The following is an 11,833-nucleotide window of genomic DNA, read 5'->3' on the forward strand; positions in this document are numbered from 1 at the left end:
TTTTCATTCCACTTTAGTATAAGCTTAGCACAGTTTAAACCTTTCGATAACGTGGCACTTAGTTCTATAGAATGTACACTTTAAGCCATTTTATTCATTCGCGAGGAGTCATCCGCCTTAGTTAAGTCCACGAGGTTTCTGAATAGACTAGAAGCATTCGAATGCCTGGGAACTTGTAAAAATTATTTTTTTTTAGCATTTCTAAACCATGAATATTAGCGAATCCTACTTTCCGTTAGTTATGCTTGCCGTCAACTTGTCTGTCTTGCCATAATTTTCTAGGCAAAATCATCACATACTTTCTTGAAACACTTTTCGTTTTTCACTGGAAGMATTATTGTGGTTTGGAATTTACGAGTCACGTCAAAAGTCACTTGGGCTTCGGCAACCAGCGTATGAAACAATGGCGTTCAGTTTACCTTTATAGTGAAATACGGTTTGATCAGCTTCTTGGTAGAGTATCATCAGATGATAGCATACAAGACGAGTGTACTCTACCCAGTCCACACAAAGCCAGACCCCATAATCTGTGCCAACTAAAKACAAAAATCCTCAATATCGCATATCGATTGTACTGTGTGTAAAATTAYAGTCCACCGTCAACAAACTAATCCGATCTTATATTCACTATACACAAAGTCTTGCGAGAGTGTGAAAAGTGAATCGTCACATACCACCTCTTTGTCGATTTTAAAGCTGCTTTTGCTATCCTCGGGTATCAAAGCAAAACTAATACGGCTGTGTAGACCGACTCGATATCCAACTCAAAATAACTCTTCTTAACCGGTGCTACTTCAGACGGAATCATTAGGCAATTAAGAARTTAAGTCCTCTCTTGACGAACAAATACCAAATTGTAAAAACGACTCWTCATCCACGTCCTGCTTTATGGTGCGGAGGCATGGACTACGACAACATCTGATGAGTCGACGTTACGATTTTTTGAGAGAAAGAATGTACGGAATATTTATGGTACTGTGCGCATTGGTCATTGCGAATATCGTATTCGATGGAACGATGAGCTTTATGAAATATACAACGAGATTGACATAATTCAGGAAATTGAGGGACGCTGGCTAAATGATATCATCTGAATGGATGGAAACACTCCAACTTTGAAAGTATTCGGCGCAGTAGCCACCGGGGGAAGCAAAGGAGGAGGAAGACCTCCACTCCGTTGGCGAGACCAGGTGGAGAAAGACCTAGCTACATTGGTCGCCAAACAGTCTAAATGAAGAAGGACGGACTATTTGCATCCATTTCAGTTTGGAGTTTACAAACATTTTTCAATTCTTTTGACTTCTTAAATAAAGAAGGTGAGATTATAAGTAAGACTTAGCTGGGTCCACTCTTCAGCATCGAAGCACTTCGATTCCCTAGTACTTTTGGTGCAATTTGAATGTTCATTCAAATGACGAAAAACAAATTTCGACTGCTTTAACTTATTTCYCTTGCAAAAGCTTAAGACTTAAGCTAAAGTTTACCGCGTGTTTTGTGCTGCGCAACTCGACGAGGAATTTTCACACCAAACTCCCTGTCAGCATGACTGTCATTGTTAATTTATTGCATTATTATTAAGTGCCAACGAAATTGTAGCATGCTCCTCCACCTAAAGGGTAAAGCGGTAGCGCCAGTGGCTGACTAATTACCGCTTTGGTGCTAGCGCTCACACCCCAGGTGCGTTAGTCAGTCTTTAGAATACGGGCGCCTATTGTAAGCCGACTCTCTCACCTACACGACAATTGTTTTGCCAACATGTACTTAATGCTTTAAGGCGATAAATAACTGCGAGCACGGCGCTCACAATTTCTTCTCTATATAGTGGAAGGCAGCAAAAAGTGCGTGTTGCCACTTCAAAGTGCTGCGTCTATGAAAAGCCGTTACGTAATGACTTAAGTACTTTGCTGAAATTACTTAAGTCGTCTTAATTTTGTGTGTTTGCTTTTAAGTATTCCCCCGAGGAGTGAAAGAGTGCAGGAATGTCGCGATATTAGCGATAAAAATACGAGCATGGTAAAAGCGCTGTAAGCCTGGGTGGAGAGCTTTCGCTGTTTTTGGTTGTTTCAAATATTTTAAAACCAACAAATTAGGCAAKTCATTTCAGCGATTTCAAGCGTGTTTTTATGAACGACCGTGTACTGTGTGCTACAAAGCTTAAACGAACGAGTGAGCGGAATGGTTGGGTATGTGCACGGTTGCGCGAGTTCAACATGCAACACGCGTCATGTTGCTATTTCAAATCAGCACACGCAATCTGATGCACACACACAGACGCATGCGAACGCTCACGCGTGCATGGCATTTTAAATGCTTGGCATGCCCATAAAATCCCAAGTGGAAATCCCAAAGCGACGCGGGTGAAATTCCACGATGCGTATGTGTGTGAGCGCAGCGGSCGGAGTGCCAGCGACGAGGCAATACAGAAATGGAGCCTTGAAAGTAAATATGCGTGTCCTCTGTAAAGCATACACGAACGTACAACAATAAAAAAAACATATAGAAAAACAACAACAACAACAACAGTAACATAAAGTGTATACAACAACAACAAAAATGGCGAACAACAAGAACAGAAAAGAACAACTATAACAAGATTGTGTGTAAAAAAACATATACAACAACAACAACATAAAGTGTATACAACAACAACAAAATTTATAACAACAAGAACAGAAAACAATAACAATATTGTCTCCAAGTACAACAACAACAAAAATTATGTGCAACAACAAAAACAAAAGTTATATAAAACAACAAAAGCGTGTATAAAAAGGACAAAAATATACAACTGCAACAACAAAAAGGGTGCGCAACAAGAAGCACGAAAATTGTGCACAACAAAAACATCCACAACAACTACAAAAACATGTACAATAATAGCAATAAAAACCTCGTTTAACAACAACAAAAAATTTGTGCTAGAAAAAAAATAAAAATTCGGTGCAACAAAAAGCATGTATAACAACAACAAATCATTGTTAGCTTGTAATTAAATCGTATCTATTTATTTGCTTAATTTTTATATAATGATAAATGTACTAGTACGTTTTTTTTAAACATACATATGTACTATTGTTGTTGTTTATATACTTTTAATGGAATTAAGTGCAAATTTTAAGAATTTGTATAATTCTTGTGGTGTTGAGGGAGAGAAAGGTGGAAAAGTTGAGGGTAGAAGGCTTGTTTCAGAATATATCATAACTAAACTGGGTACTGTGATAAAACTGGAAAAAAAATAGAGAAAACAATTTTAGGTGTTATAATACTATTCTTTATTAGCGCCTTCAATTTAGCGTTTTTGACCACATTTTCAATACACTTGTTATAAACCTCAGCTGGGATGGCCTTCAGTGCTATTTAATGGCATCAATGGAGTGGTGGCATTCCGAGTGTTCTCCGAAGCGAATTTTTTAGTTTTGCAAATTTAGTCCAAACTAAGTCTTGAACATGATTTTCTGACACTCATTATCATTTATGAAGAAGTGCTTCACGTTGATTTCTCACAGCAACCAAGTGGTGCTCTTTATTGATTATTTAACCCTATGAAATGAATTTATWGTGAATGACACCATAGTAATCAAAGAAATTGATAGCAGCTCTTAAGTTTTTGGCGGACTTTATTAAAATTCTCAGCGTTTCGTAAAATTTTTGCAAAATTTAAATTCGGAGAAGTTCAAAAAAGGTACAGTTGTTCAAAAATTGGTGAAAATAATGAAGAAATTCGTTATATTTTGAAATTTTTGTGTAAAATAGGGAAAAGGTTTACGGAGAGGAGTTCGTGTAGCACAAAAAGGGTTCGCTCGCTTCTGTTCTGGAAATTTCGAAATTTCGATTTACACTGATGGAGTAATGTCTAAAGCGGAAAGATGGCAAAAAGTGGTCGACCAAAATAGTACATATTCGTTTATATATCTATTGTTGTAAATATAAAAAAAAAATAACTTAAAATTTGTTTAAAAATACGAAAATACTTTTTCGGCTGGCAGTATTTCGATATAAAAATGTCTTATTGTAAAAATATCAAGCGTATTCAAAATAATTTTTCTACCTCTTAATACCTAAAAATGTATTAATTAAGCAAAATTTAATTAATATTCGCTCCATATTTAACATATTTTGCCAATTTATTTCAGTTTTRTTATAAAACTACAATTTATTTCTCACTTGCTTGTTAGTGCTTGGCAATAATTAATGTTTAACACATTTAAAATGTACACAGCTGCAGTTAATTAAAAATTCCACGAAAAGTTCATTGTTTTTCTGCACTGCTGTCCCTTGCTTCTCTAAACAATTATAAATGCTTGAAACCCACGCTCGCTCTTTAAATGTATGTATATACCTTTGTTGAACTTTTTGATATCATTTGCCAGTTAGCCCTACACCTTTTCTGCGTGTACTTGTATGCTTTCAGACAACAAAAGTCATCGCGTCTTTAGCATGAAACACTCAAAAGTACAAATTTGCTGCTTGTCTTCAGCTTTCCTGTACGKAGTCCTTAGAAAGTGAGGCAGCAAACACTTTAGCACACTGTGTACGCACTTCTGATACATGCTTCTAGTCGTAGCAATCTGCTATGAAGCAAGTCTGCACATCTTCAAGTAATTGGCACACAACTTACGTACACATATACACTCAATTCGGCACTTCACCACTGAGCTGCCTTATATTAACGCTGCCCGCTTGCCAAACGGTGTTGCCAACGGCACTTCACACTTTTTCGTGTGCCAAAATAAGGTAAATAAAGCACAATAATGTTACCTTTCCACCTTTCATYAGCACTTTTGTGGCGTACGCTGCTGCTGCTCCTCTGTGTACTGTGCCATTTTGTGTTTGTGTGTGTGTGTCTTCAAAGCAGCTCTCGTCTGCCGAATAAGTGCAATTCAAATAGCCAGCATGGTGCATAACCCCAAACAGTCGATTTCTGGCAGCTAAAAGCCGTTAGCAGCAACGCACCTTGCCATTTGGCAGATACTCGCAGGCGGTGCAGGTGGCGTATACGTAACATTTAATTCAATACAGCAAACGGCCGCGTGCGCCAAATGCCATTAAAGCTGCACGAATTGTGTATGTGCGCCAACACAAGCAGCGCTAAAATATTGCTAACAACAACACCAACAACAACAAAGAAATAACAACACAAAAAAAATACCAAGAAGGTTACAGCAAAATGGGCAACAACATCACCGCCAACTAGCGCCAAAAGTATTTTGGAACTTCGGATGGAAAAGTAAGAGAAAAAATGTTTAACTGTGACTGTAACGGAACTGCTACTGCAGCTTTCAAATGCGATTTATCTGCTGCTACACACTACCACTAACACTACTGTCGACAAACACACCACAGTGGCGGCAAAAAGTGTGCAAAATTCAAAAACTAAAATAATAAAAAAGGAAACCCGTTAACTTTTGCTGGAWTGAAGCAATAATACCTTTTACAGGTGCACTTTTTATAGCATAAAAACGCTTAAAAYATTTSTATCCTGATTTTGATTGATCATTTTGTACTCGTATGATAGCTATATATAATAGTGGTTCGATCTGTATGATTTTCATGGATATTATGACAATACCTTACATACTAAACTGTGCCAAATTATGTGAAGATATCTCGTCAAATAAAAAAGTTTTTCATACAAGGACTTGAGTTTGAKCGAACATTTTGTATGAGAGCTATTTGATATAKTGGTTCGATCTGAACAATTTCCTCGGAGATCTCATTATTGCCCTAGGTAATAACTCACACTCAATTTCGTGGAGATATCTATAGAAATTAARMAKTTTTCCATACAATTACTTGAATTCGAACGTTCAGTTTSTMTTCCAGCTATATGATAATATTATTCCATCTGAATAATTTCTACGGACACTGCATTACTTCTTTAGTTTTATGAYCCATGTCAARTTTCATGARGACATCTTGTYAAATGAAAAGTTTTCCATACAAAAACTTGAGTTTGCTCTATCAGTTTGTATGASAGTTATTCGCTWTAAGAGTCCGMTATCGTCGGTTCTAACAAATGATAAACCTCTTGGGTAGAAAATAAGATGTGCTAAACTTCAGATCGATATTTCAAAAMCTAAGGGCTTGGCAGATCGACTGACGTGACTATATCGATTCAGCTTGTYGCGCCTATCACTTATAAATACCCCGTAATATCGCCGACGTTACCTACTGAGAATAAATATTTCGCAACAAACTTAATACATACTATTCACGGTATATAAAACAAAGTAGAGAGTGCCAAAAAAGTGTGCAGCCATCAGGTGTCTGCTCATTATTTACCAAACGCCCAAATCAGGGGCGGCAACAGGGGCTTAACGGCCAACAGCGGCCACATTGGCAGCCTTAAAAGCCAAAGGCTATCAAATATTACTTGTTTATGGAGCGAAGCGAACGTTTGCTAACACAGTGGCGTGTGTYAGGTAAAGCTTTAAACTGTCAAATTAAATAAAGTAAAGGTGTAGGGGACCAAGTCATCGAGCTATAGAAAAAGAGATGAAAAGGTGGCGCGTTAAGTCTTTGTACTTTGCTTTCAAAGGAAACGTGCCAGACGGCTGTGTATTATGCAAAATAGGAATATTAAATCAACAGTCAGACAATATTGGATTTGCTTGAATGAAAGTGAATGCCAACGTAGAGTTAGCGCTTAAAATTCTCACGAAGCAGAATCAATTAAAATGCGACGCATTTAGGCAACTGTGAGAGTGATTAGTTTTTGGAGTGATTAAAGCGCGGGTTTAAGCCTTCTTCWTTCGTCACTTAGGTAATATCACTTTGAGTTGCTGCAAACAAAAGAAATAAGCTTTTAATGCTTATACTTGCTAGTCTATACTAGATTAGGGAGCATTTTCAATTGTTTGGCTGAGGTGCACTTGACGTGGGTGTTATGTGTCTTATAGCTATCCTGAAATGTTTATCTTATAATTTTCTTATCAAGACTTAATATTATTCTCGCYGTTTTCAACTACTTTCAAGAGCTTACAAATGAAAGCGCCTTCATACAAGAAGTTTGGTGAAAAAACATACTCATAATACTTGAACTGTCTGCCGCCAAATCTTCCATACAAAAATATTAATTTTTTGAGTTAATGAGAAAGCTATTTAATGCTGCCTGAGTGAAGAGGTGCTATCTCTAGCACAACTCTTCTGATATCTATCTTGAATTGAACTTTGTTAGCCTTACACTCTACTGTTTTACCTTCAAATTGCCAATGTTTGCTCTTTTCTAAAAAGTATACTTAAACTCTCCAAGAAGAATGTCCCAGTATAAAAGCTTAGTAGTGGTGTAGAATTTTCAAAAACTCATTTTTTTGTTTGTTGCGTTGAAATCCATAATTTTTCCTGTCTAGGGCAAATCATTTCACTAGTGAAAACTTTGACTCAAGAGAAGTAGTGTAGTGATCGACAGTCCCATTTCTTGCCAATAGCGTAGAGGGTTTCATTCAGAGTGGCATTGGCAAATTACATTGAATGGCAGCTGGTCGTCGAAAAGGGCCTGACCTGAATTACAAGACTTGTATAACTGCCATATACAAAATAAAAGCTTACTTAATGYAAAAATAATATACAATTTTCCTCTTAAATAGTCTTCCGAGCTACAAAAGCCGCGCTAGATTTATGCTTGCTTGCGAATCCGCGGCCAAAGGCAATCAAATTTAAATGGCTTTCGCAATGCACTTTCATAAATTAAAATTATAGCATATTTTCGACATAATAAAGCGCCAATTACTTCAGCTTACAMTTCGCATTACTTCGTAGCGGCCACAATTGTGCAGCGGGCATTTTTATTTTATGCCTCGCAATAATCGCAGATATATTAACTATGCGTTAGTATAAGTGAACATATACACATTATATAGAAATATACCTACTTGTATATATCTATATGCATACATATATAAATACACATACATATACATATTCATATTTATATCCATTATATATATACATTGCCACGCGCTCTGCACTTTTCTTGAGCGCATAAAATTCCTGCAAATCCTTGCAGCATTGCRATARAAACCATGCCACAATARCAACAACAAACAACAACTTCATACAATTGCAGCTGCAACAGCGGAAACTGCTTCTCATGCAGCTTATGCTAATGTATTTATGTATGTATGTGATTGCATAACAATTTCGTGGCAATAAAAACTTCAGTGATTTGCTGTGACAGCGAAATTCTGCTTTAGTTGCAAATTGGAGTTGCGCTTGCCAGTTGCGAGTTGTGAATTGCGGCAGAGTGTAGTGCAACATTGCCGGACACAAACGCGCAAACAAACGCGCACACAGACACGCATACAAATATATAAACATACAAACACAAGTGGATACACACACACACAGACAATGTATATACATAAAGTGCCGACGGCGCTTAGCAGCTGGGCAATCAATAATAAACTTACGGTAAATATCCAATTTCCAACCGTCCTCCATGCCCGATTCCGGTATCATGCTCTGTTCGGCGCGACACGACAGGAATTTGCCGCGATCATCGATGGTTGGCGTAAAAGTCAATATTGACGTTGTCATATTACCATCAGGATTTGCCTGCAAATACRGAAAAAAGCAAAAAAGGCATAAAGAAATGAGAAACGAAAGGAGACCTTAGTTAGGGTGCACTGCTTATGTCGGTGTGATTGGTTGAGAATGAGACGAAAAATGGCGAAATATAAAATTTAAGTGACGGTGAATATTTCAGGGCAAAAAAAATATTAATAGGGTAGTTCTAAAAAAGTTTGACTAAAGAAACTTGTTTGAAGAAAACCCATCATAAGCTTAAGAAGAGTAGGCAGTAATAGGGTGGTTCTTAAAAATAATTTTTCCATACTCACCAGACTGCTTATTCAAATATAACAATTTAAGTCTTGCAAATGAAATACTTTTATAATATATAATAAATATAAGGGTGGTCCTTAGATTTTTTACAATTCTCTCAAGCTCATAGCGTCTTGAACGATACTTGCTCAAAAATAAAAATATAGATCAGTGARTGAGAGTGATTTGGAATGTTGGCATAAGGGTGGYTCTTAAGAAATATTTTGAAATATTATTTTTTATAGMTTAGAGTCGTGGAATTAGTTCATAMATTTTCAATTGAAAGAGATTTAACATTWTTGCATTAWGGTGGTCCTWAAGAARACTTTTGGATGATTTTATTTATAGCTGAGTCTTATGGAATTAGCCCAAAAAAAAAATTAAATATAAACCTTTAAATTGAGAGAGATGGCTTTAACGATTGCCTTAAATTGAAAAAAAATCTACTGAAAACTATCGATATTTTTTTTTTTAGTTTCTATATATTAGATATGCCACTTTCCCTATCAATAGTATATCTGACTGCTTAGAATTTAAAAAAGAAAATGTATCATTTTTTTCTACACTAAAGAACTACCCTAATCCAGACTTGTTACACATCCGACCTAAGAGTAATAAAATATAGCTATTGAATTGGTTAAAATGGCAGCAACGGTCAGCAATGGCAAGTTTGCATCAACTGGGTTATATAAAATSCATAGACTACAACAAATTTGTATGCATTGCCATGTGGCAAGCGGTCAATAAATGTCAGTGCACTTGTGGCAACTGTGGAAATTCGAAGAGAAATAAATGTAGAAGGCATGTGTGGAACTGCAAGTTTTTGATGATTACTGTATATTGATTACATAAGGGCGGTACTTAAGCATATGAGAAAATTTGTAATTTTTTGAAACGCTACCTTCACGTGCATTGCTGCMAGAAATTGATATTTGAAGTACAAAATGCAGTTACACACAATTTTTTCATGTATTAGGGTGGCACTATATTTAAATTTTTTCTAATTTTTGATAGCTCAGTATTATTATCGGTGGTGTTCACATATCATTGAAATATTGTTCTTATAATATTTGCATTAGGGTAGTCCTWATATAAGAAATTTCTTWAATTTTTCATTTTTTATATAAAGTAAGACAAACTGCTCATGAAATTTTGTTTATCAGAAATCAGAAGTTTTTTCTTACTTCTAGTTTGTGTATTAGGGAGGCCTTATTTTCGCATATAAATTAAATTTTCATATTTTCTCTATTACATTGCTGCCAAAACTTTATATATTTATGAAGTACAAAATGCAATTAAACAAAAAATGTCCATCTATTATGGTGACATTTAATTTAATTTCTCTCTAATTTTTGATAGTTCAACATTATTATGGCTGGCATTCACAGAGTGATARCAAAATTTGTGTATAATATTTGCATTAGGGTCATCCTTAAATACGAAATTTTTTTATCAGAAAATCGAAGTTTTTACTTTTTTGTGACATTAGGGTGCCACGATTAAAAAATTATTTTCATATTTGTTTTCGAAGTAAAAATTAATTGTGAATTTGTTTCTATCAATAAGCAGGCATTTTATTACTTACATTATATACATTAAGGTGGCCTGAATAATAATTTTTTTTTYMAAWTAAAAAAAAAGTTTAATTCAACTACACTGAAATACAATGTTATAAGCTATCACATCGGTATAGTAGTCGTGTTTATATTTAGTTTACTTACTAGCGTGGCTATTATTTGCTTGTTTACAAATTTTTTAATCAACAAATGCTAATCCTCAAAGACATTGAAAATAAACCTTGGTTCTCAAAACAATTCTTCAGATAAAAGCTTCTGCCATTCTAAAGAAATCTATTCGAAAACAATTACAACCACCCTAATGTTTCAACACATCTCCCTGCTGTTAGGTGAATGTTCCTGTCAGCGTAGTACGCGTGTARAAACTCTGTCAATGCAGCGAAATTTCACCTAAAATGACAACTCAAACATGCAACGCACATTTTGTTGACAAAAGCAACTGAAACTTTCGCAGCGCAGTACTAGCAATTACTAGACGCTTGCAGCAGGAGTCTCGAGGCAAACATAGTGAGTTAACCAACAGACATGGAGAGGTGGAGGAATGGTAAAAAAAATTCAGAGAAATGCAAAAGCGTGTTCACTCTCTCACAGTTCCTCTCTGCATTTCCCTTCTGCAAGTTCCCACAGTAGTCTACTCAAAAATTGGAAAAACATATTAAAATATGCAAATGCCGGCAACACTCTAAGCGTTACACATACGAAACCCAAATTTATTTGTACTTGTTGTAGTGGCAGAAGCGCCGAAATGTAGCTGATATGTTTGCTGCGAAGCGAATATGACACATTTCGATTGGAATCCTCCGATTTGAGTTCTACTCTTTTTCTGTGCGCTTTCTTGCCGTCTGGAGAATTCAAATTTATAGCGCTTTACTCCCGCCCAATATGCCATACTTAGCTTGAAGTGTGTCCCATTTGCATTTGTATTATTAATCGCATATTCTTTCGTGGAAGTATCCTGTAGGAAGTGTCAAATGTGCGGTTGCGTTTGATTTTTATTCATGCGGAAAATTACTGTGAATATTTTGGTATTAAAAATGTTTGACTGTAGAAGTGACATAACTTTTATGTGGGATTGAGGGCGTTTTATATGCAAAAATCATAACATATTCTCACGAGAAGGCATGTATTTGCCGAATATATAGTACTTGCAYAGCATTGCATTTAATCGAACTTGTGGTTGAAAAGGAAATAATATTTCTGAGAAATGGGTGCAGTTTTAGTGGTAGATAACACTTAGTTCAAGTAAATAAATAAGAAAGATGAATAAACTTGGAGCTACTTTGTTATAATTTGACTATGGAGTTTCGTCTATAGAGTAGCTTTAAGCGCGTCTTTTAATAACCCTAATGAATATCCAATAGAATTTCGGTCCAACTTGTTCACTTTTCCCATCCCAGCCGTACTTCGCGAATTTAGGTTCCTCATTTCTAAGTCGC

The 11,833-nt window shown here is 35.9% G+C and overlaps 1 protein-coding gene across 1 annotated transcript in view; it reads right to left on the reverse strand.

Annotated features, from left to right (window-relative positions):
- The window catches only part of LOC108970118, a gene marked incomplete at its 5' end in the record, with an annotated part of 98,909 nt that overhangs the window by 54,230 nt on the left and 32,846 nt on the right, over nt 1-11,833 (reverse strand). Inside the window, one exon of the mRNA XM_018935269.1 lies at nt 8,409-8,553. Within this exon, the coding sequence (XP_018790814.1) occupies nt 8,409-8,553 (145 nt within the window). The remainder of the gene's footprint in view (nt 1-8,408; nt 8,554-11,833) is intronic.

Source organism: Bactrocera latifrons, unplaced genomic scaffold (assembly GCF_001853355.1).
Source record: "Bactrocera latifrons isolate USDA-ARS-PBARC rearing strain unplaced genomic scaffold, ASM185335v1 scaffold_282, whole genome shotgun sequence".
NCBI lineage: Eukaryota > Metazoa > Arthropoda > Insecta > Diptera > Tephritidae > Bactrocera > Bactrocera latifrons.